At 35.3% G+C, this 25,252-nt stretch overlaps 1 protein-coding gene across 1 annotated transcript in view; it reads left to right on the top strand.

Annotated features, from left to right (window-relative positions):
• The window catches only part of LOC131044328 (GDSL esterase/lipase WDL1), a 105,554-nt gene that overhangs the window by 66,507 nt on the left and 13,795 nt on the right, over window positions 1–25,252 (top strand). The window contains exons 3-4 of the mRNA XM_057977630.2: window positions 245–385; window positions 1,679–1,755. Coding sequence (XP_057833613.2) covers window positions 245–385; window positions 1,679–1,755 — 218 coding nt within the window. The remainder of the gene's footprint in view (window positions 1–244; window positions 386–1,678; window positions 1,756–25,252) is intronic.

Here is a 25,252-nt window from a genome sequence, read left to right as displayed (position 1 = left end):
AACATTTTATTTGACAAAAAAGGGACCAATTTCTCTTCTCAAGGTGGGATGACGTTACTGAAATGTATCTTTCAAGTGATAGTTGCCAGCTTATGTTAAGATTGAGTATAACTAACATGAAGTGATGTTGACTGAAAGTCATCTATGGTGCCTTCTGCTACAGCTGTATATATATAACATTATATTGCATATTAGTCACAAGGGGATTTTCTTTCACACTAATATAATGTTATGTGTCTTATAGGATCATCCATCTCAGCCTGCTCTGGTGATAGTATTTTTTGGATCCAATGATGCTGCCTGCCCACTTCGTAGTGGAAAGGGCCAGCATGTGCCACTTCAAGAGTACAAAGCAAACCTTCGACAAATTTGTGCACATATCAAGGTCAGTATTGATTTTGAGTAGTTCTCTTTCTTATGTGTAGTTTATAAAATTATATGCAAACAGAAATAGTAAACACAGATAAGCTGTTTTAGAAATATGGATTGACAATTATTAATATATGATCTTTGATCAAATTCATGTGTTCCCTTTTGATTGATATAATTAAATCATATTCTACGAATTGGATTGAAAAAAAAATAGATGAATTGTGGTGCTTTATGGTGAAAAGATAATTTTGTGCTACACTTTTGCATATTGCCTTAATTGTACTGTATTAGCTATGCTTTTTTGTTAATTGCTTTTATCACTGTTTCAAGCAGCTGTATTAGATTTATAAGGAAACAATGGTTATACATGCATGCTTACTTTGATATTGAAACGGGTATTCTGAGTAAATAAACGAATAAACAGGAAAAATCAAGGTTGAAGAATTCTGCTCCTCTGCAGCATTCTTCTTCTGGCCCTTATTAGTGTGGAACTGTTTGATATAATGCTGTGCAACCCTTCTGTATATCACCTTACTTGTAGCCTAGTGGCTATAGACTATGGTACTCACCTAGAGTATTGGTTCATCAAGCTATCTTGTTAACTTTTGTAGTAAAGAATTGCATAGTTTCTATTGCTCTCTAATTAACTACATAATTCTTTAACCAATGTTTATGTAGTAAAATTCAAAGGAGAGAATGTTGGATAAGGAGTGTCCTGTCGTGATTTTCTTAATAGCATTCAACTGTTTGATGTAGTTGAGTGGCTGGAATACAAATACCAGTTTTGGAATGTCTCCATATGATGTTTCGTTGGTTTTCAACTGAGAAAGGTCCAGTGCCATAGGCAATCTGTTTTCTGAATAAAATGTGACAAATGTTTGATAACTATAAGGTAGTTTAGCTGCCTGATGAGAGGTCTTTACCTAGTTGAAGATGGACTGGCTTGTGTCTATATGATTTTTTTAAGGTTTCCACATTTTATTGAGTTAATTTCAGCTAACATTTAACTTCATATGTGTTGTTTCCTTTAGAATTGAGGTGTTTGTTTAGTTCTCTTTTCTAGAAACTGTAACCTTCTAGGTGAATTTAACATTAAATAGCACATTTGGACTAGGTACGAAATATATCAAATTACACAAGCTATTATATTGCTCATGTTCATGTTGTGTACAATGGGAATCTGTTTTTCATAGATGTACTTGAATGTTTGGCGTGTGAAGGATCTATACATATGTCTTTTATGTTTTTTCCAACAAATGTGTCATAATTTTTATATCCAGCAACCTAAAATCAATTAATCATTCAGGGTCTTTCAGATATGTCTCGCGTGGTTCTTATTACTCCACCACCTGTATTTGAAGAAGCACGGAGGGCTCATGCCAGGTAGGGAGTTTTACTGATCTTTTTGTTCTGGCATGATGTAGACAATCATATTGATATCAAAAAGGTTTTCAAACTTATGAATCTTCTTGTTGATGCATTTACAAGGGACTCTTTTACAGTTTTATTAAGTTTCTTGAGACTTGATAAGGACCTGCTTATCTGAGTCGGAGCAAGGCTTGGCAAGTCTGCAGCCTCAATTTACAGACTTGGCCAAGTCTGGAAGCCAAGACTTGCTAGTCTGCTGAAACATGCGAGTATCAGCAATCAGCAGACTTGCAAGCTGATTGTTAGAGTTGGTCGAGTCTGTAAAAAACAGAAAATGAACTGGAAATTAAAGAAGGCATTAAAAATATTTTTTCATATTTTATTATTATTTTAATTGCCAAGTATTTCCACAAAGTCTGAGTGCAAGTTTCAAAAAAGCTTTCCAAGTTCTTGCCAAGTCCGACTCTCCACATTATGGCTTTAGTGCCATTATCTATCAGATCTTATCTGAATGTTGGAATGTTCTTTGTTTCTTGTTACCATTGTCAATGTCATTGTTATGAAGAAATAGAGAATGAAATACTTCTTAAATTATGTCTTCCATGTTCAGAAGGGCCGAAATGCAATTTATAATGAACAATTTGGCTTTCCATGGGCCAAAAACTTGCTAAGTAATTGCATGTCAGAAAGTGGAACTCTATTAATTTAGAAAAAAATAGTACATTGAGTCCTACTCAATGAAGAACTTAATTAGGCCCATCAGAACAGGCCTCTGAGACTGAATGGGTTTGTTTCGTGCACTATAAGAAATTTTAATATTTATTTCAGCCATATACATTTCATGTATTTGCAAATAGTAGATACATTAAAGTTAACTGAAAATATAATTATTATAATTTGTGACTTCAACCAAGTTCCTATTTTCCAATGATGAATTACCAAATACATATTTTTACATTGGCGATTAGTAATTGCCACATGCTCATGATCTTGTTGAGATCTATTATTGGGTTGGTTCGGATTTGCAAGGATTAGAATGCAACCTTGGCAATAGAATGTTAGACAGTAGGGGATCATAAACTTGGTGGCATTTCGCCCTTTCAACTGCACCATACTGATGCTGTGAAAGGTGGCATTTAATGAATCAGGCTTGCCTAATTCCGACACAATATGTCTCAGGGAGCTTCCCCTTATAATTTGAAGAACAATTCTATCGTATGCGTTGTTTCGTTTTGTGATGTCTTGCAAGATGCAAATTAAAATTCTAACAAAGTTCATCTTCTAGAGGATTTTATCTTGCTAGTACTATTGTCTTGTTTGCATGACCTTTGCAGCCGCACTGTGCTATTGCTTCTTGTTGTTGTTTGGGGCACTTTTTGTTGTTGTGCTATTGCTTGTTGTTGTTGATTTCTATTTTGAGAGTTGGCATTAGATATTTCATGTCCCTTATGCAAAATCAGATGAAAGACTGTTTTCTCAAGGAGTCATCAGAGTTTGGGGATTGAAGTTGCTGTCTGACCCATGCCAGGGACTTGTTGAAGGTTAGGGATCAGGGTTGCTGCCTGATGCATGCCAATCACATGTCAGAGATTGGGGAATGGGGATGTTGCCCAATGCAGGCCAAGGAGCTATCAAAGGCTGAGGATCATGGTTGCTATTGGATGCATACCAAGGAGCTGTTGAGGATCGGGGTTTGGAGCTATCACTCAACTCATACAAGCTTAGGAGGGAGGGACTTTGAACCTTCAATGGGAAAGTTTGTAAGACTTGTAAGGTTGATTTGCAACGTAACGTTCAAAAGGTCCACTAAGGCCGACCTGTGATGTAGCATGTAGAATTCAAATTTGGGCCTTGGCGCCAATTTAGGTTTAGGCTAACTAGCTTTGTCATTTGGGATGTACCATATAAAACTGGGAAAACTTTGCATTTTGAGATCATTTATGTTTATGCTATTTCACTTATAGAGCACCGTTTGTTCATAATTTCTTCTGTGGCTGAAAACCTATAGGGGAAAGTAATTAGTGGACAAAAACCCATTGGTTGCCAGAATCAAAGAACAAAAACCCTTTAGTTTCATTTAGGGAGTTGATTGGAGCTTCAAGGATTTGTAGAGAAGTTCAATTGTTCATTTGAGCATTGTTTGTTTTACAATTGTAGTAGTTGTGTGTTGCCATTGTAATGATTGCCATAAGAGTCCTTTTTCTGTAGTAATCAGATTATAATCAATATAATCTGCTATTGGAGTTTGATTTCTTTTGTGGAAGTTTATGTGCTATCTAGCTAGTTATTGGTGCTGTTTGAGTATGACTAATTTTTGTTGTTTGGATATAGCTTGGTGAAGATCGCTGTTTATTTTGTTGAAAAATTTGGAAAGGGACATTATAATGGTATTAGAGCCACCTTTTTTGCTAGCTTGTGAGTGTATGGTGATGCAAGTTCACACAAAAAAATTGATAGGGAAAGTAGGTACTTGTGAAGGGAAAAGAGAAAAGAAGAGGCTATGGGTGATAGAAATGAGGAAGTCCGCTTCCTTGAGGACATTAGGATTGAAAACAGAGAGTTGGCTAGGGAATATCAATCCAATTTGAGGGAGTCCACAATATAGATTTTGAGGACTTTGAAAAGAATGAATCAACAATGAAGTGCTGGAAGATCTACTCCAAATGGCGCAGAACAAAGTAATTTAGTGAATGGTAGGACTTCAATTAACTAACTCCAAAGAAATTTAGAGTGAAATTTTTGGATTGAGATGAGACAAAACTCTTGGAAGAAGAAGGACCTATACACCCATGCAAAGAGGATGATATGGTGAGGTATCACATTGAATATAATAGCTTGGATCTTGCCATCTGTAGTCACATAGCTTTTGCTGAGTACTATGAGATGAAGACAAGAAATGGGCATAGGATGAGAAGGTAGGAGAAAATCTTTGTAGGGACACTCACCAATGTTTGGGAAAGGTCAATATAGCCACACATGATGGATCAAGCAGCTGTTCAACAAGGGTGTGGTTGTAGAAGTTGGATACATATTTTGAAAATCCCATGATGGAATAAGAAGCCCTTAAGTTTGCCACCTTGCACCTAGAGGGTTTGACTCATTAGTAGTGGTACCATGGCATGGACCTAAGGACATGGATCAATCACTACCCTAGTGGAGTTTAGCCAAATATTGATGGAGAGGTTTGACAAGGAGGATTTGGAAATACACTTTAGGGAGTTGCAAAATCAAAGCAAGAGGGTATAGTTGAGCACTATGTGATAGAATTTCAGAGGTTATCATTAATGTTTCCAAATGTAACAAAAAGATACTCATAGTTCTCTTTGTAGATGGTCTATTTGAACCACTCAAGGGTTTGGTAAGGGCATTTTTTTGCATTCCTTGCAAGAGGCCATTTGAAGGGCTCGAGATCTAGAGGGTTTAGTGAGAAAAAACAAATTCTTTCTAAGAATGCACCAACGATGTGGAATAAGAATTCTCCTCATAAGAGTTTCCCTTAATCCAAGGTGCTACTTGCAAAACCAAACATGGATGAGGAATCTAGGAATAAACTTCGAAGAAAAAAATCGTGCTTTTCTTGGAGAGAGCCATGTACTCTTGGACATAGATGCTTGGGTAAAGGACAAATACATTACATTGAAGTGGTGTCAAATAAATATTTAGAGCTAAAGGATAAACCCAAGGTATTTGAAGATTCTAGTGATCATATTGCTGAAGGGGTAGAACATGCAATCGCATAGGAAAGTACACTTGCAGCTCTCTCAAGATATTCAAAATATCACCCTTCCAAAGTTTGTGGAGTGCTTTTTGGACATCGGATGACTATGTTGATAGATAGTGAGGCTACCCACAATTTTATTGATGAAGGTTTGGTAGTGAAGATAGGATTGAAGACAAAAGAATTTGAAGGCTTCAATGTCATAGTAGCTAATGGATTCGCCATTCCATTTAACAAGTAATCAAGTGACTCAATATAACTCTAGGGGACCATAAGGTATGTGATAACTTTTATGTGGTTGGTTTAGGAGATATAGATATGATTTTGTGTGTACAGTGGTTGCATTTTCTAGGGGAGTATACACAAAATTACCAGATATGAAGATTAAGCTTACAATGGATGGGAATAATATTGTACAAAGAGGGATCTCAAATGGAACTCCATGGCTGGTGACAAGAAAGGTACGCATAACATTGGGATTTGAAGAATTCTAGATAAGCATAGTGTAGTTTTCAGTGATATGCCTCTAGGGCTACCACCACATAGAGGATTTTAGCATGTTATAGAGTTTTAGAAGAAGGGGCTAAAGTTGTTATAACTACATACCATCATCCAAGAGGATATAAAGAGGAGATTGAGAAGGCTGTCAAAGAACTTCTTGACATGGGCTTCATAAGACTAAGATCTAGTCCATTTGCATCTTGAGTGGTTCTTGTGAATAAGGATGGCAATATGCAAATGTGAATTGATTAAAGGGCTTGTTTGTGTTGAAGTTTCGAGGTGTCGGACTTTCGCTCGCATTTGTGCCATCATAACTTTTCGATCCACCCCTTTTTCTCCACATACTGGTTCCTCAAAGTCTGAAGAGTAAAAGTTGCTAAGTGTCATATTTGTCAATCCATCAGGTCCTCAACGTTTTTTGTATTCCCCTTCCTCTTTAAGCATTTTGTCCTAAGTTTCCTCAATCACCAACTCTTTTAGTCCAAAATCACCTAAGCGTTGATCCATTGGGCTTTTAGGCTTTTGGGTTTCCTTTGCCTCCCTACAATCTCCTTTGCCCCCTTGATTCACCTAGTTCGAAGCCTAAAATTGCCAAGTGCTGATTCATCAAACTTTTGAGTCATCGACTTCTTCCTTGTCTTTGCTCCTTTTAGGAATGCCTCCCTTTGTCTTCCTTATCCTTGAAACCTTGCCAAGGTCTTTGTAAAAACGTCCAAGTCTTCGACTAGTTGGAGGTTTGAAGATCTTCTTCCCCCATTACCATTTTGGCATATAATGTGCATTCTTCTTGTTTCACAATCCTTGACTCACTCTCTTCGCTTGTTGCAATTCTATTAAGTCTTTCATTAGATGTTCGAGGCTTTGCATACCTTCCTACCTTCATTTCATTCTTCATTTCCATGAGGCTTCACCCTTCCTTGGAGGTCGGACTTTTGACATCCCTCTTCCATTTTTCCTCTTTAACCATGGTGTATATGGTAGGTTAGGCTTGACACCCAACAAAAGAATATTGTCACTTGTGCCCTTTTGTAACTTCCAATTGATTATAACCAATTTGAGAAAATTGTGTGCGTCATAGTGCAAATTATGCTCCTAGTTGTGACTTTCCCTTCCTTTCGTCTTAGTCAGTTGTTCAAATTATAAAAATCCAAAATACTAGTTAATTGTGAATGATTTGGAGCCTTTCATCTTGTAGAGGAGCCTAATTATTTGGTTAGAATTGGGTGAAAAATTATTTGGTTATGGTCACCTGAGTTTTTGGTTTGCAAGTGGTTTTGTAGGCAAATGGAAGTGAACTTCCTACAAGTTCAAATGGAAGTGGTTTTTTTGCATGGTTTAGTTGCCAATTGAAGTCGTGCAAAAAAGTAGCTGCAAGGAATATAATGGCTAAGTAGTTTTGCAGGTATTTCTAAGTGAACCGATTGAAAAGTTTTAGTTTAATAGGAGCTTCCAGACCTTTGTTCAATCAGAGGCCTTGATGTTGCATGGTCTTGATGCTTAAGTTCTTCGCATAGGCCTGATGTTGATCAACTTTCTACCATATCTAGATCTGGTCCATTTTCTTGTAATCCACCCTTGATGATGTCATCCCAATGGAAGCCATCTTAATCCATCATGACATCATGCTGACATCATTATACCTCTTTGATGACATCATCATCATCAGCACTTTCCAAGTGATCAGGGTCATGTTCAAGGTGTAGTGCAGATGGAGGTTCTCGACTCGCAAAATTGGATGCTGGCCAAGTTCTCGCAAGGAGTTTTGTTGACTTTTGCTGGCCTATTGAACATGTATATGAAACTAAGTGAATTGATTCAAAGCCAAAAGGTGCATTTTAGACGGATTTTCTTGTAGGTTCACTTCCAACCCCTCTCGCATTCTATCCATTTCCTGTCATTATCACGTCCGTTGGCGACGTCCTCTCACTTTAACGATGTCATCTCATCCAAATCACCACTAACCCATGCTGATGCCATCTGATCCTTTTGCCAATGCCATTTTTTCCCTTTGTTTTTGTCATTGTCATGCCCCCACCCTTAACCCAATAGTTAGATTCATAAAATGTTAATAGTAAATTATACAGATTCATATTGCATATTCATTAAATGTTACACATCACATATTAATATTCTTACTAATATTAAATATTCATTAATATTCTTATTAATATTAAATATTCATTAATATTACATATTCATTAATAAACAAACACAATTTGTATAAAGGTGTATCCAATGATCCCATGGGGATCCGTGGTAGGGGGTTGCCAACGATTACGAGGAAACAGGATCGAAACTTTGCATCCATTTGTAAGCCGGTGCTTTAATCTCCATCCAAACTCGGGAACTTTCTAAGCCGGTACTTTATATTCACCCAGACTCGGGTCTAACTAGAGATGTGTGTTTTCCGGGATTCTAGATTTGTCAGATGGAATAACCCAATGGTCGGCCGTTCTTCCCCCACCCCTATCTATCGCCCTTTCTCTCACTATATCGGGTGGGGTCCCAACCCCCCCACCCTTTGACCCCTACTATCATGTTTTTTCCCCCCCACCCAACAACATTTTATCTACCGACCCAACCCCAGGCGGGGGGTAACACGACCTATTCATTATTGTAAGTACTACTTTTGACGCTACGAGCCCCCCAGTTAAAGGTTAAATAAAAGGTTAACAGATGTTATAAATAATGGAAGTGTGCGATTAAGAAAGGATAATGATGTGTCCACTTACTAGCAAGAGATGCAACTATTCAGCCCAAAGGCCTATTAAAGAGGCAGCATTAATCACTTCTAAGGCACACGGGAAAGTAAGAAGAAAATAGGAAGGAAGGAGGATTGAGGAGAGTTCGGCAGTCACTAAGACTGGGAAAATAACACGGGTGTGTGGTTATCTACAGCATCGCATGCTGCTGTTTTACTGTTAATACAGTCAGCACTGCTAATATAATTAATAATATTAATACAATTTAATATTGTTAATATCATTATTACAATAAACATAGTAATATGGCTAGTGTAATATAATATTAAGATAACAAAATAATATAATGATGTTTATAAATTCTGAGGCTTATACAGTTAACCAAATCTGATATAATATCGCTAATAGAGTAAAATATTATCAATGCAATACAATACTGAAATGTAATATAATAAAATGTAAGTAACATAAAATAATGTGAATAATACAACACGATAATATTATTAGAGACATCGTTAATGTCAAATCTGATAAATGGGTTCAGCAATAACTAGTTATTGTCATAATACGCACATTGATTCTTTGTCACTTATACTATATGATTCATATATAGGCAATGGTGAAAGGAGTGTGTGAGACCATTGCTAGAGGGGTACAATGTATGAGCATCCTTCTAGATACACCACCTTGAAGTGGGACAAGATGAGCCCATAGAGGCCAAAGGAGTACAAAGGGTATGGTCTTTGGGTCTAGAAAGAGATTGTTTCTAGGGCACTCTCCGCAATCTCTCCCCTCTGTTGGCATATGTGCAGAGCTTGATGACATGATGATATTGTATGTTGTCATTGTTGTCATTCATGTCAATATGTTGAAGAGTGAATTGGTATATTGAAGTAAGCAAACTGACAAGAGAACCGGTATATGTGTAAAAGTGAAGCGGTATGTTGGAATGAGAACCGGTATATGAGAAGTTTTGTATCGGGGTTTCATTTGGCATGACTACCGGTTGGTAGTCTCAGCTTCAGGGTTTCTGGTTGATGCATTCCAAGCTTGTGTGATTCAACTGATGACATCTTGTGATGAGTTAGCATTGTAATGAAGATCAGATCATGTTTCCACGTCAGCCTTGTGCGCGTGAAGGATTTCCTTGAGGATCTTGCATGGAGATTGATCCTATCTACCTCGAGAATGTGCGAAGTCTCTGTAAACGGTGGAGAGCGCATGATGGGTTATCAACTTCCTGAAGTGGCAAAGAATGAACGTTGGAGAACTTCTTGAGATCTGTTCAAGACTGTTGTATTCAATGCAGTATGATTAACGGTCAGGAATGAATCGACTAAAGTGTTAAACCTAAATGTTTAGGGTTTAGGGTTTATGCTACTGACCTATCTGTTTCCTATAAGGTCGATGATGTTTTTCATTTTGAAGTTGTTGGCGAATGTTGTGTGTATCCAAGTGAAGAGATACTTGATTCTTGCCAGACCGAAGAAGTGTGTTGATACCTGCAGAGTGTGATTGCAGAAGCAAAGGAGCTAAAGAGGATCTGCCTTGGCATTGTGTGCTGTTATCATATCAGTGTGTTACCTATTGACTTCTAACCATTTCAGCAGTTGGAAAATCCCTTAATCGGGTAGCTTTAACAAACTTTTGTATAAATCCTTTAACAAGGTGACTCAATTCAATGAGTTCTTCAAATCCTCTTGCGAGGTAACCTTTAATAGGGTTCTAACCTTTAACCGGGTATTTAGCCATCCCTTAACCGGGTGATCCCTAGCAGGATCGGTTCCTAGCAAAACCTATTGTAAAAGTCTTTAACTGGACTAGGCTCCTAATAGAGCGGACTTCAGAAGAGTTCAAAGAACAGCTTGTGAGTATTCATCCCCACCGTGGTTTTTCCCAGTTGGGTTTCCACGTGAAAAATCAGTGTGTCATGTGTGATGCTTTTCATGTGATGGTTTAGTGTTTTATGTTAAGTGGCAATGCAAGTTGATTCAATGGTCATAAGTATTTCTGATGTATTACTTGCTTAAGCTTTTGGGTGAAGTTGTGATAAGGTATTAGGTCTTGAATTGATCTAGGTGTTACCGGTTTGTGTGTTTCACAGTCTCACTGTGTTGTTACCGGTAGTGCCCTGATTTAGACCGGTGTTATCGTTTACCAGTTAAGTGCAATCTTCGCAATCAAACTGGTTCAGGGAAAGTTTTTTGTCTGTACTGATTCACCCCCCCTCTCAGTACCGGTTTGGTACTAACTGTTTATCATTATTCATCACCCTCTTCTCCACCATGGCTCACAAATGCAAGAAGGCCAATTGTAAAGGAACTAGGATGATGACTAAATGAGGGTCAAAGACACCTTATTATTGAAGTGAATCAACCATAAGAGATGAGAGGTTGATATGATGGAGGGGAACGGTGTAAAGCCCTCACTAGGTATGCCATCTCATGATGATGGTTAAGGACCATCGGTTAAGGACCACATGAGGCCACAAAGGATAAGGTCTTGCTGCTGGGCCTAGGGTAGAGGATACTTGGGACACCTCATTATGTCTTCCAACCCTCATTATGGTTGAGTCTCCATGTAATTGTTGATATTGGTTGTGTATATATATACATATATATCCCAAACCCAAGATTGGATGTATTTCACAACTTATATCTATATTGTTGTCTACACTCATTGTGGATTTAAAAAAAAATAGAATGAAGATTTTAGGGCAAAGGATAAGGTGATCCCAAAAGGGGACATTACAGTCATCATCAAGGTTTTTCATCTGCATCGAACTTCCAGAAAGGTGTAGTATCATAGCTCTTTCCTGCAAGGTGCAATTAACACGGATTTTTCGAGAAATGGTTCAGTTACACTCTCAAGACTCATAGAAGCACCAAAACGATCAAAATTTCACCATTAATGCTTTCTACCCATAGAAAAGGGATTGGCCCGGACTCGCCTAAACTCAGCGAGTCCGAATCCGAGTCATGCTCGCCGAGTCTCTGGGGCTCGGATTCGGACTCGTCTGAGTTTGGCGAGCAACTCGGCGAGTTTGGCTCAATCTTGCCAAGCTCGGCGAGTCCCAAGCCTCAAACTCGGCTACTGGTTGGGTTAGTAAAATGACAAAAAAAATTCATTTTAAAAAGTTTTTTTTAAATGAATGGTATTGTCTTTGTTCACTACAACCTTCGCCTGAGAATGAGAAAAATTAGGGTTACAACATGTCAGCCAATAGAAAAATAACACCCGACACCTTTATTAAATAATAAGTTTTTTTGGCCTCGCGGGGTGCTGCCCCTCGACCCCGCCCTGTATTGCGACAGGGAGCGCTGCCCCTTGACCCCGCAAGGGGCGATGCCCCTTGACCCCACCTTGGGGGCGATGCCCCCAAACCCCCGTCGAAAAATATGGGGGGAAACTGCATCGATAGAAGTAGGGAAAATTTAAGCTCTGAGTCTGACACTGATTGGATCGACCAGGTATATATAGAGGCTGAGACTGTAGCCATGGCAGAGGAGGAGCGGAGAGCATGAGCACAGACAGGAGATTCAGAGTCAGATAGTGACACGGATGTTCCTGATGTTGGTGAGCATGGCATGGTGTCACAGGGAGCGGCTATGGCTGTCGAATCATCTAGGACCTACCTTAGACGCCTTCGCAGGGGGCCGGGGCCGGAGGGTGCAGGCTCCTTTGAGCCATAGGCTTGTAGTTGTATTTACCTTTGGTATTTGTATGAAATATTTGATGATGATCATACGATGACATGGATTTTTTATTCCATGAGTTTTGTAATATTGTATACATTTGATAATATTTATATATCTATGTTTGTTATTTCCTTCAGCTACAATTTGCGTTTATGCTTATGTGATTGATGTATACTTGTGTATGTAATCAAATGAGCCGAGTTTGATGATGTTATTGTGTCTTTAAGGTGTATTCAATAAAGGATGCCTGAAACAAGTTTTAAATCTTTAAAAATCTCTAAATTTCTTGAGTTTTTCACTTTCCCGACTCCAGCCGAGTCTGACGCCGAGTCCCGAGTCCGAGTCCGAGTTCGAGTCGGCCTTGCCGAGTCCGAGCCGAGTCCGAGTCCCGTTTCTTTGTTTCTACCAGCTACCAATACCAGATTTGATTTGATATGTGGCCCAAATATCATTGGAAGTTGGATTTACATGAATCCAAAGGGAAGGAAATGGTGCCCATGCTCATTTATTGATTTGTAGACTCCTTTTTGTTAGACGAGCATTCCTAGGCTACATTTTTAATGCTCTTCACAGGTTTTTGTGCACACTCTTCCTCAGGAATGATCAATGCGGTGTATGGAAAAGGATGTTTAGAATGATTTCAACACCTACAGATTGTGATTTTTGTGCAAATATGTTTGAAGTTTGGTAGAGCCATTATTATGGTTTCTTGCCTTTGCCATGTGCTGCTCCCACTTGTGTCCTTTTGATGTATAAAAGGTGCTTTGTGCTCATTGTTGAGGGTTCTTCTTTTTGTTCTCTATAGAAACTTGCATGTTTTGCAACTCTACTCATGTAACAAACTCCACGCTTTTGTATTATGTTGTGTAAAACCTTCTTTCATTCATTTTTGAATGAATGTTAATTGTTCTTCTATGTTATATGCTTTGTTAATCCATTTGTAGGAGCTAATTGTGGAGCAAGTTTGTCTCTCTCAATCTCTTGTCAAATCCTAATCTCCATATGCATCTTTGGAAGTTGGTATAACAAAGAACTATGTAAGTTCTTTAGGTGGTCTAATTGATCTTTGTGCTATAGTGGGCAAGAAGAAACACCATTCAATTTAGGTGCACCAGTGCCCCTTTCATTTTTTGCTTTCCTTCTCTCCCTTTCCTGGGAAATCAGTAGAATAGGAAGTCTGTAGATTTACTTGTATTAGGTTGGATCAATACTTGTACATCTAGGTTAGAAAGGAAGTCGGCCTTCTTTGAAGGTTTGATCTCATTTGCAAATTCCCACACGTTGAGATCATTCTAATGTGTCATTGGAATGTTGCAACAAGAAGTTTTAGTAGGGTGCACTTCAAAGTGATGATAGATACCATCAAATCCACATAAGAGATAAGATGTTGATAAGACAACTTTTAGGTGTCATTATGGGCATTTTGAGTGTTTGGTCATGCCTTTTGGTCTCACTAATGCTCCAACCACTTTCCAATTATGCTTGAATTAGATATTTAGTAACATCTCCAAAAATTTGTGCAGTATTCTTTGTTGACATTTTGATATATAGTAAAGCATGGGAGGACCATTTGAAACATCTAGATATAGTTTTGGGTACTTTGGAGCAGTAGTCTTGTTTTGTAAAGTTGTCCAGATTGAGGTTTCCTTTTGGGTTTTCTGTAAGCTTCGCAATGGTATGACATGCAATCAGTTCAGGGGAGTTTGCAGAATGTGAATTTGGTTTGGAGGAGATTTTGTATTTGGGACATGTCATTAGTACCAAGGGCATTCAGGTGGATCAACATAAGATCCAAGCAATTCTAGATTGGCCACTTGCCACTAGTCTAACACAATTGAAAGGATTTTTTGGATCATGTTGATACTATCGAGGTTTATGAAAGGTTCCTCCTGGTTGGCTGTTCCTTTGACTGATTTGTCAAAGTAACGAGCTTTTGCATGGACTAGAGATGCTCAAAAAACTTCCACAAGCTTAAGGAGGTAACGGGCTAGTGCTTTGTACTTGCTATTCTTGATTTTTAATTGCCTTTTGTTGTTGAATGTGATGCATCTGGAGGACGTATTTGCATTGTCGTAACCCAAATGGGACATCCAATGGCATTTGAGAGCAAAACATTGATTAAACTAGAAAGAGGTTATTTTATTTATGACAAGGAAATGTTGGCAATTATGCATGCCTTGGAAAAGTTTAGACAAGGGAAGATTTTTGGTAAAGACTGATCATAATACTCTTAAATTATTTTTTACCAAAAATATTTGAATGATTGCCAGCAGAAGTGGGTGAGCAAGTTGCATGATTACGACTTTCACATAGAATACATGAAAGATAAGAAAAATGTGTTGGCTGATGCACTTTCTAGGAGACCTATTCAATGCTCACTCTCCATTGTTTCTGCTAATTGGAAAGTTTTCACTATTGTTGAGTATGCTAAGAGTAAATTTTCTACTGATATCTTTGATCAGGTTGTTAAAGATGATAGTTTTGTTGTGATGGAAGGGCAGATCCTCTATAAATTTCATCTTTCTGGTGCTTGGGTATAAGATCAAGTAAAAGATTTTGAAAGCCTTTCATGATGCTCCACTAGCAGGACATCAACGGTATTATAAGACTTATAGGCAAATCCGTGACAGGTTCGCGTGGAAGGGATTGAAGGGGGTTGTTCGTAAACATATCAGAGAGTGCATGACATGCCTATATAGAAAAAGGGAGAATAAACTTCTCCAGAAGACCTACTTCAACCACTACTGATTCTTTAGTCATAAAGGGAGAGCTTTTCCATGGACTTCGTTATAGGTCTTCCCAAGGTGCAAGGTGGAAATTTATTTATGTTGTGGTTGATAGAATGACTAATTATGCACATTTTATTGCATTTATTTCAGATTTCAAGGCATCTGAAGTAGCAGATATATTCTTCAAAGAAATAATTAGATTGCATGGCTTGCCCAAGAGCATTGTCGATGATAGGGATAGGAAATTTCTTATTTCTTTTTGGCAAGAATTGTTTAATTTTACAGGCACAGAACTTGCTAGTTACCATCCTGATGGTCAACCATCAAACATGAATAGTAAATAAGTAGATTGAAGGCACTTAAGAAACTATGTTTCAAATTAACAAATTGAATGGATCAAGTGGTTGCACTTGGGTGAATATTGCTACAATACTTCACATCACATGTCCATTGAATGTCATGTAATGTCCCGTTTTAGGAACAATGCAATATAATCACAAAATGCAATGCTCTGATACCATTACATTAGTATTTAGGAATATTTAATTTCAAAAATCAATTGCAAGAGACTTCCTCTTTGTAAAAACTCTAAATCCTTATATGAGTACTATAATGTTGATAACAAATAATAGACGGAATGATAATGTATCAATTCTGAAATATATGATAATACAAATATTATTTAGTCTGCAAATAGTAGCTTGGTTGATTGGAATGTCTTAACCTTGCATAATCCCTCAAGATTAAATCAGAAACAGCAGTGATATTACATCCAATCAACCAAGCAACTAGTTGCAAACTATATAATAATTGTATTATCATATATTTCAGAATTGATACATTATCATTCTATTAAGTATTTGTTATCAGCATTATAATATTCATGAGGATTTAGAGTTTTTACTAAGAAGTGTCTTGTAATTGATTTTTAAAGTTAATTGTCCCATATTCCTAAATATTAAGAAAGGAGACATTACATGTCACCTTTTAGAGCTCTATATGGTTTTGATGCACTTTCTTTTGTTGACTTTATTGCTTTTAGATAGTATCTAATGTCCCCTACTAGGTTTATGACTTAAACTAGATTGATTTAGGAAACAATTCCATCTTAACATTCATCAAATCTGTGATATTCCATAGTTCCATTGATTTATCAACCATTAAATTGTGTTGATAAATTGTTTATCCACTATACTAGGTAATTATGCCGAATTGTGTTCCTTATGAAAGAAAAGGCCTTCAGTTGAAAAATCAACGGTGTGTAATTTCGGAGGGATGTGCGAGACGATGAAATTAATCCCCTTTGTTCATTTTCAGTCGCACAAAAATTAAATTAGGCCTACATTGCCGACGCCGTCCGTATTTTTATGACGGACGCATGATGGATTCCCTTTGTATCGTCACCTCTTATTTTTTTTACTTTGCAATGGTGTGAAAAAAAAACCGTCCAACGGAGATCACAAAAGCGTGCTTCACCGGAAGAAAGCCCATCAGCTAATGGCTTTCCCGCTCATCGTTCATTCTCTAGTCATGTTTTTCCGTGCAAAAAATTTAGACTACTTATCCCAAATACGGACTACTAAAATTATATTAAGTTAAAAATGCATACAAAATTCTATTAAAATTCCGATTCATAGAAAACGTATTCATTTTCATTTGAATTTTAATAGTTTTTAAAAGCTTTAAATTTTATATATATTTTTTTAAAATTTACATTTTTGAGTTTTAAAAATAATTTATATTAATTTCTTTTAGACTTTTTATCTATTGCTTTTTATTAGTTTTTAAAAATTTATATTATCAAAATAATAGATAGAGTTATAAATTATATATTTAGAATTTTTTAATAATAAATTATATATTTAAAACTTTTAAAATTTTAATTCCTATTTATTTTTATAATTATTATATAAAAATATATATCATATACAAATTTTAATAATAATAATAATAAATTATATATGTAAAACTTTTAAAATTTTAATTCCTATTTATTTTTATAATTATTATATAAAAATATATATCATATACAAATTTTAATAATAATAATATTATTTTTTAAAAATATGTATAGGTAAATAATATTAAGTTTTTAATAATTATTTTTATTCATATTTAGGTTGAATTAAACAAATAAATAACTAATTTATGTTTGTATTATATGGATTACTTCATATTTAAAATGACATTCCAAGTGTTTAATATTAATAAGTTTCAAATGCAAGATTTTTGGGATTAAATTGTGTGCAATTTTTTGGAATGTATGTTTAGAATCACACGTAGAGAAGAGTTCTTACTCACTTTCTCCTCTCCCTGATGATGAATCATTAGGTGTGATTCAAACGTCAATTCCAAAAATTGCACAGTTTAACCCTAAACATCTTGCATTTGAATTCATAGACCATGGAAAAACTAATTCCATCTATTAATAAGCTTATTATATACAAAAGTTATTTTTATTATTTATTATTAATTTTATTTATTTTAAATTGTTATTTTTATTAACATTTAGATATATATTTTAGCTTTGCATTTTAAAATTTTATTTAAGTTTTAAATTTAGCTTTAAATTTGAAATTATTATAATTATTTGTCTATTTTGTGAAATAAAAAATAAAATAAAAATAAAAGCTATTAGAAGTAGTTCAATTTATAATTATGTTTCTTTAATTAAAATTCAAATTGTTGTACAATAATCATATTTTGAACTTTTCTCTCTATTTATATAATATTTTATAAAATTTATTTTGGATATTTTATCATTTTTCACTATATTAAATATTTATGTTCTTATTTTTTTACAAGATTTTTATTATGTTTTTATTTTAATAATTTCATAATTATAGAAATAATATTTCTTTTAATTAATAAATATTGTAAATAATGTAGAAATAGATAATCAAATAAATCTATATCTACATATCTCACTAACTCTCACACACACTCTCTCTCTCTCTCTCCCCCAAGTTATATCTATCTCTCCCTTCTACCGCTATCTCTCCCTCTCCCTCTCCCTCTCTATATAGAGTTATCTCTCCTATATATTGACTGACCTATCTCTCCCTCTTTCCTCCTTATTCTCTCTCCCCCTTTGTCCCCCTCTTCTCTCTCTTTCTCCCTTTATCTCTCTCCCTCTCTCTATCACATCCCCTCTCTCTATCCCCATGTCCTTGTTTCTCTCTCCCTCTCTATTCTATTCCCACTCTCTATCTCTCTATCTCTTTGCTTCTCCCACTCTCTATAATGTCCCCCTGTTGATATTCCTAGATTGGGCAATACTAAAGTGCAAATACGGGAAATTGACTTTCAGTTTGCTTAAAGGAATAATTATTTTAGTAATGGTTTGACATTTGAACATATATACATATTTTAATAGACATAGCGGGATTAATACTGATCTGAATTATCTGTCAAAGAGGGTCTGATATCATGATTGTCCGTTAATAAGACTGAAAATTCAATAAAATTGCTGTGTCTGATCTGATTTTGATGTATATGCAATATGCTGACTGTGTCTGATTTACAATAATTGTCTGCTGCTGATTTGCTGAGAGGCAATGTACTCAAAGAGCAGATCAATATTGGATATGTATAAAAGAAGAAATGTTCGATAATATTCCCCACAACAGAATGGGAAATATCTTTATATAGCTCCAAACTGAAAGAATCGTACGCTTTGGTACTGACGAGATACATCCCTTGACTCTTGACTCTCGTGCTTCTTCAAGGTGATTACTAAATATATTTATAACAAACCGTTGTATACCAATCACGCCCTTTCATTAGTATGCAATTCGCTTAGTCTTCTTTACTAAATCGATTCCCTTAATTGATATTAGTAATGCTCTTCATCGACATAGGTTGTTGATTACTGGGCAATATCGATGTCAACCAGGTTAGTCATTCTCTGTAACCACTAATTCCTTTCGTAATCCACAATTATAAAATCGCCCTTCTAATGACTAACGTAGCCGCTCTCTCTTAATCAATAGTCTTAGCTATCATCAGCGGTGTAAAACAATTATATCATTTGGTTATCGAACTCCATGTGGAACTACATTGCTGAGGTGGCAACTACTTAAGTTAGTGCCAACCATGCTCTTTTGTCTTTATCCTCTTAATCAGCGCCTATAATTTTACTTGAATATAGTATCAATCATAATTATTAAGATAAGCATTCAAAAAAATCAAAGATTATAGTTTGACTGCTGAGTTAAGTCTTCATCGGTTCTAAATATCTTATTGTAGTTTTAAGGGACCAAAATTGACACTATTCTGACATTCTAACTTCCCCTGATTTGGTGTCTGCTGAAGGCAGGGACTTCGGGAAAAATTACCTTTAATGTTCCATAATATATTTCGGTGGTGAGCAATTAACAATCTAAAGCATTGTTTTCAAGCTGGTGGGTCCAGGATGTACAGTGGACTGAATATTAATACTTTATTTCACATCTGATTATTGGTTGAAGTATTTATAATATTATTTTTGCAATAATGTATTCTTATGATATTTATATTGTTATTTTTTCAATAATAATATTGTAAAATTTATTTGATTATATATATTTTATATTTTAATTGTATTATTATTTATTATTAAATTCTATTTTAGAGCGGACATTATCAGGTTTAGATGGGGACATCACTCTCCCCCTTTCTCTATGCATATCCCTCTACTTGTCCCATTTCCCTATCTATTTTTTTGCTCTTCCTCTCTCTCTCCCTTTCCCTTTATATTTACTCTATCTTTCTATCACCCCTCTCTCTCTCTCTTCCTAGACCTCTATATTTGTATCTCGTTGTCTCTCTATCTCTACCTCTCCATATTTCTTCTTCCATCTCTCCCACTATCTTTGTCTTGTTATCTCTCCATCTCTCGACCCGTATGTATATCCCTCTCTCCACATCTCTTTATAGATCACTTCATATCTCTACCTTTATCTTTGTATCTCTCACTCTTTTTCTCCCCCTCTCTATATTTTTAGCTTCATATTTATTTATCCCTCTCTCATCTCTCTATCTTTATCTCTCCCAATCCTTCTCTCCATCTCCATCTCCATCTCCATCTCTATCATTAGCATCCCTCTCTATCCCTCTCCATCTTTCCCTCTCTATATTTCCTCTATCTTCATCTTTGCATCCATCTTCGTCTCTTCCCCTTTATCTCTAGACATGTCTCTAACTCTCTACCCATCCCATCTCTCCCCCTCCCTCTCCCTTTTCCATATTTAGAGGTATTTTCCAATCTTCCTCTCTATCTCTTCTCAGTCCCACCCTCTCTCTATCTCTCTCATATTACCCCTCTATTTCTCCCTCATTTTATCTATATCTCTTACTCACTCTCACTCTCTCGTTGTTGCAAATATAGCATGACCTCGTTCATAATGGATCCTAATTAACCTCCTAGTTTAGAGGTTTTTTCAACCATGTTTGGATCCTTGTAAGTGAATGCATAATTGATTTAAAGTTGTTTCTTCTCCATTAAGATCTTTGTTGAACAAACACCATCATTTTCTAAATGCCCTATGCCCTACCAATCAATCTCATGCAATACACCAATGTGTGCAAAAAAAAAAAGACCAAAATGTTTCCTAATTTGATAATTCATGCCTCTTCGGCATACCCATTGCACACCAGTGCAATTGCTAGTTAATTTTATCATTCATAATTCTCAATGCGAATATCAACCTTTATTACCACTTCAACTTTAAGGAAGAAGATGATGGTCTATGCTACCAAAGTGCTTAGATACCACAATACAATAGGTTCCCTCATGGTTTACAGATCCAAGCCTTTACCTATCTTGGGTCTATACCCTTAAGGTTAATGGGTCGTTGATCCCCACCCTATCTTGGGACTTAACCTATTGCTTGGATTTAGATTACCCCTCTTTGGATATATATATATATTCTTCTTATGGTTTATTATCTTTTGAGCTCTTTTTGACTTACAATTTGTTGTGTGTATCACACACATGCCCTGAAAAAGGATTTCGAGCTTTTTTATGTCATCTCCTCTGTGTGCAAGGTCATGATCTTCACATAATGCCTTGCTCACGCCTCTGAAATCCCCAAAGAAACCCACCCCCCAAAGTGATCATTCACGAAATCCTTAAGGCGTCAAAGCGCAGAAGGAAAAGTCGCGATTTTTTCCTCCATTTCGCCGAGAAAATCCCTAATGAATTTTTCCGTAAGTCTTAAGAGCTAGGATTTTTGTGGGTGAAGATAGGAAAGAGTTTGGTTGTTCAGGGGCCTCAAAAATGATTGTTTTGTTCTTGTCGGCCTTATTAATGCTTGCAAATGCATCCATCCACCCACAAAATTAATCATTACTCCATTGTCCATAGGATTCCTAAACTCTATTCCTTTTGTTATTTATTTTTGTTGGTGTAAATAATTATTCATCTTGGATGTTATTACATTTTACTTAGAAAATGCATTCCATAGTAGTTTGGGTATGAGACACTTGGGTGTTTGTGCCACATTAGGATAGTGTGTGTAGGAGAATTTCCACCTTTTATGGTGTTGATCTTATCTTGTTGTTACATTCCACCTCATGTGGAATATTATATTGTTTCTCTTACCTACCCACACCTATTTCCTACCTACCCTTGTTTCTTATTGAGCCACATGTCATGTTTGTGTGCTCACATATCCATATAGCCTTGCCTATATAAGCAGGCTCATATTCATTGTATGTAACGATTGATGATCCAGTTGATTAGTATTTTCATCTTGATAGAATACAGTTTATTTCTATCATCTATTTTGTCTCTCTTATTTGTGCTTTCCATTGCCTCTAGATCTTGGCAAAATCTCACAATTTTCCCAGCTTGAGATCCAAGGCATCAACAGATGCAAACCAATTTGTTGCATTCGTAAATCTCCTTGTGTTTACTAGCAAAACACATCATCGTTAAGTTATCCTAAGCCGTTAAGACCTGACAGTTGGAACCTTGAGGTTGTTCCCTTTGATCATCTAAAACAGCATTAGGAATTTCCTTATTCAAGAGAGGATAGGATACTTAGCATTTTATTATGTGTTGATTAGAAAGAGTAGAACACAATCAAATATAACAGCTCTGATCTGATCCAATCCATGGTGATGTTGCTGGATGCTTTGATTCCTTTCCTTTGTATCTCTCAATGTGAGGGAGAGGTCACACCTCTTCATCATGCATGCCCTTTGGCAAGAGACACATCCTTTCACCATTAGCACCTTTTGAAAGAGTGCAACTCTTGATTATTTCTGCCCTTTGAAAGGGACATAACGTTTCATAATCAGGTCTACACTTCTTATTTAAATCAGATGTGCACTTCTCATTTCCAAATTATCCCCCCCTCAAATGAGGTTCTCTTCTCTCTTTTATATCTCATTGTTGAGAGAGTCACAACTTTTCCTTCCATACCATTCATTAACTTAATTAAATTTTAATTAATTATATTTAATTATATTCTTTTATATTTTAATTTTATTATTATTATTTATTATTAAATTCTATTTTAAAGTGGGGACATTACAATATGTATATAATCTTATTGATATTACATTTGTTATCCTTATTCTGATTCATTGTAAATTATTTACATATTTATTAATTACTAGTTACATGAGTTATTATATATTACTGCCGAGCAGTTGCTATAAGATTATATACATATTGTAACCAATATATTAATATCTATATTTATATTATTATTAAATTCTACACATGATCATTATCGGGCTTCAAATATTTAATCATCATATTGAGCACATCACCGTGCATACCACCAAGGAAAGGGATACTGCCTGTTGAAAATTCTAACAACAGAAAGATTCAAGAAAATGAGATTTGAAGGTCCCTCGAGATGTGTTCTTTGTAAAGCAAATGAGGAAACAGTTGACCATCTCCTTATCAATTGCCCTTTCTCGGCCAGGTGCTGAAGGTGGCTCTCTGCTAAACTTGGATGGATAAACGCTCTCCCTAATGATATTGTTTCAATTTTTCAGGGTTGACCAATTAGACCCAAGGATGGAATTCTCAGTTCTTTATGGGAATTCAGTCCTCCTTGTTTAATTTGGGAAATTTTGAAAGAGCACAATAGACGAATATTTGAAAATAAGGCTAGAAAGGTTGAATCAATCTTTAACTCTGCTGAAAGCTCCATTGTAGAGTCTGTCAATTGCAAAATGGCTATACAAAAAATAACATTTATTGAAAAATATAGAACGAAATATAAAATATTTAGTCAGTTGTGAAAATTAAATATTTAATTTCATAAATCACTAATACATAGCCATTAATTACATAATTTAAATTTCTTAATATTGTTTGTAATATATGTAAATAACAAAATTTTATATTTTTCTCAATTGTGACACTTCTATATAAGATGTTTTCAACAACCAACAACAAATGTAGTAAATGTAATCAATATCCTAAGTTAATCATTTTCATATATTGTAAAAACATTTTTCATAGCTTACCTATTAAATTATAAGTTTCATCCGTTCATATTTAATTTTTTTCCACATTTCAAAATCAATTCAATTGTATTTTAAATAACTACTCCTAACAAAGGCAATGTTTGCTTTCTCCAACTTTTGTTTGACCTCCAATATATTACACAAAGCATATCTTTCTATCGATGTAACCATTGCACTTCATCGGATCTATGTAGGCCACTAACTACTTCATCACAATGAATTCCTTTTCTTTAAGGATCCCTATATTTGTAAAGGTTGAGAAATTTTAAATCACCCTCTGTTTTTCATTAACTCGAAATGAAACACAAACCTAATCGAAGATCGAGCTTAGATAAAAGTAGAATATTCTAGATAGACCAACAAATTCTTGTATAATTTGTATGACGGAATACAAACAACCTATAACATTTGCAACTACAACATATCTGCAACACATGAAATTTCAAAACCTTAAATTCAAAATGGAAATATTTGCCGATAGAAATTTATAGAGAGATCACTAAAGTTTGATTATAGAATAACATATAAATACAAAAATAATTTAATGCATTTTGATAGATAGATAGATACCCCAAAGCCCCGATACAAATAGTGAGCATGTTCTCCATTGTTCATTTTTAAACAAATGATTTTCACTTCTAAAGCATAGCTTTAAGAGAAAAGGAGAGAAAAAAGCTATAGAATTTACAAATTAAGAGAAAAAAGGCTTTGTGTGGTGTGTCATTCAAAGCAAGTTCTTACAAAGGCAATTAAAGGAGAAACAATGAAACATAGATTAGGAAAGGAAATGGAACTATAAAATGCTTACTGAAGGGCTTGTAAACATTGAAACCTCTTGGAAAATAAATATAAAACACCAAAATAAAATATTTAAAACCAGGAGATATATTTAAGAGGGTTTCTTTTTAGGCAAAGTTTATGTCATCCTCCCAAACTTCACATTCAACCTACTTTCTCTTGATAAAAGACAAATTTGGAAAATTCATAGCATTATATTTTTATTAATGGTTTTGAAAATATTCATTTCAAATGTGTATTATATTGAATATATTTATAATTAAAATGTGTCATTGTAGCCACCTTTGTCACAATAATTTTTGACACGACATATGGTACAATATTTTTGAAGGATCTATAATAAATGTATAATCATTAATGCTAAATATCCAACCAATTCAAAAACAAATCAACAATTGAAGTTGTTTGCCTTCGTAACATCAACAAATATATGTGAATTAATAGAATTTCAAAAAAAAAGTGTGAATTTTTAAAGCAAACAAAGAAAAGGCAAGACATAACTAATTCATTACTACTATGTTAGCAGACCACCTTAAAAAAAGATATCAGATGATTGAATCTACAATCTAAATTGGAATTGATTGATGGGAAAATTGCATGAGGTAGCTGCATTATACATTACAAGGGAATTTGAGTACAACTCTAACACAGAATTAGGTATCTTAAAGTTTGCAAATGTGAAATATGTTATTGGATTAATTGGATTTTAAGGATTTATAAATTTGTTTAATAGCATATGCAATTGGTATTTTTTTGTTCAGTTACTTATTTCTCTAATGATGTGACAACAACATCTTCATTTCAAATAGTTTGTCTATATCTTACTATCAGTATAACCCTTTTTTGGTGCAAGTGCTACTAATCATTAATCGTTGCTTCTTACTTGACTAAAATCCC

Source organism: Cryptomeria japonica, chromosome 6 (genome assembly GCF_030272615.1).
Source record: "Cryptomeria japonica chromosome 6, Sugi_1.0, whole genome shotgun sequence".
Taxonomy (NCBI): domain Eukaryota; kingdom Viridiplantae; phylum Streptophyta; class Pinopsida; order Cupressales; family Cupressaceae; genus Cryptomeria; species Cryptomeria japonica.
This window is presented reverse-complemented; position numbering and strand designations above follow the sequence as displayed.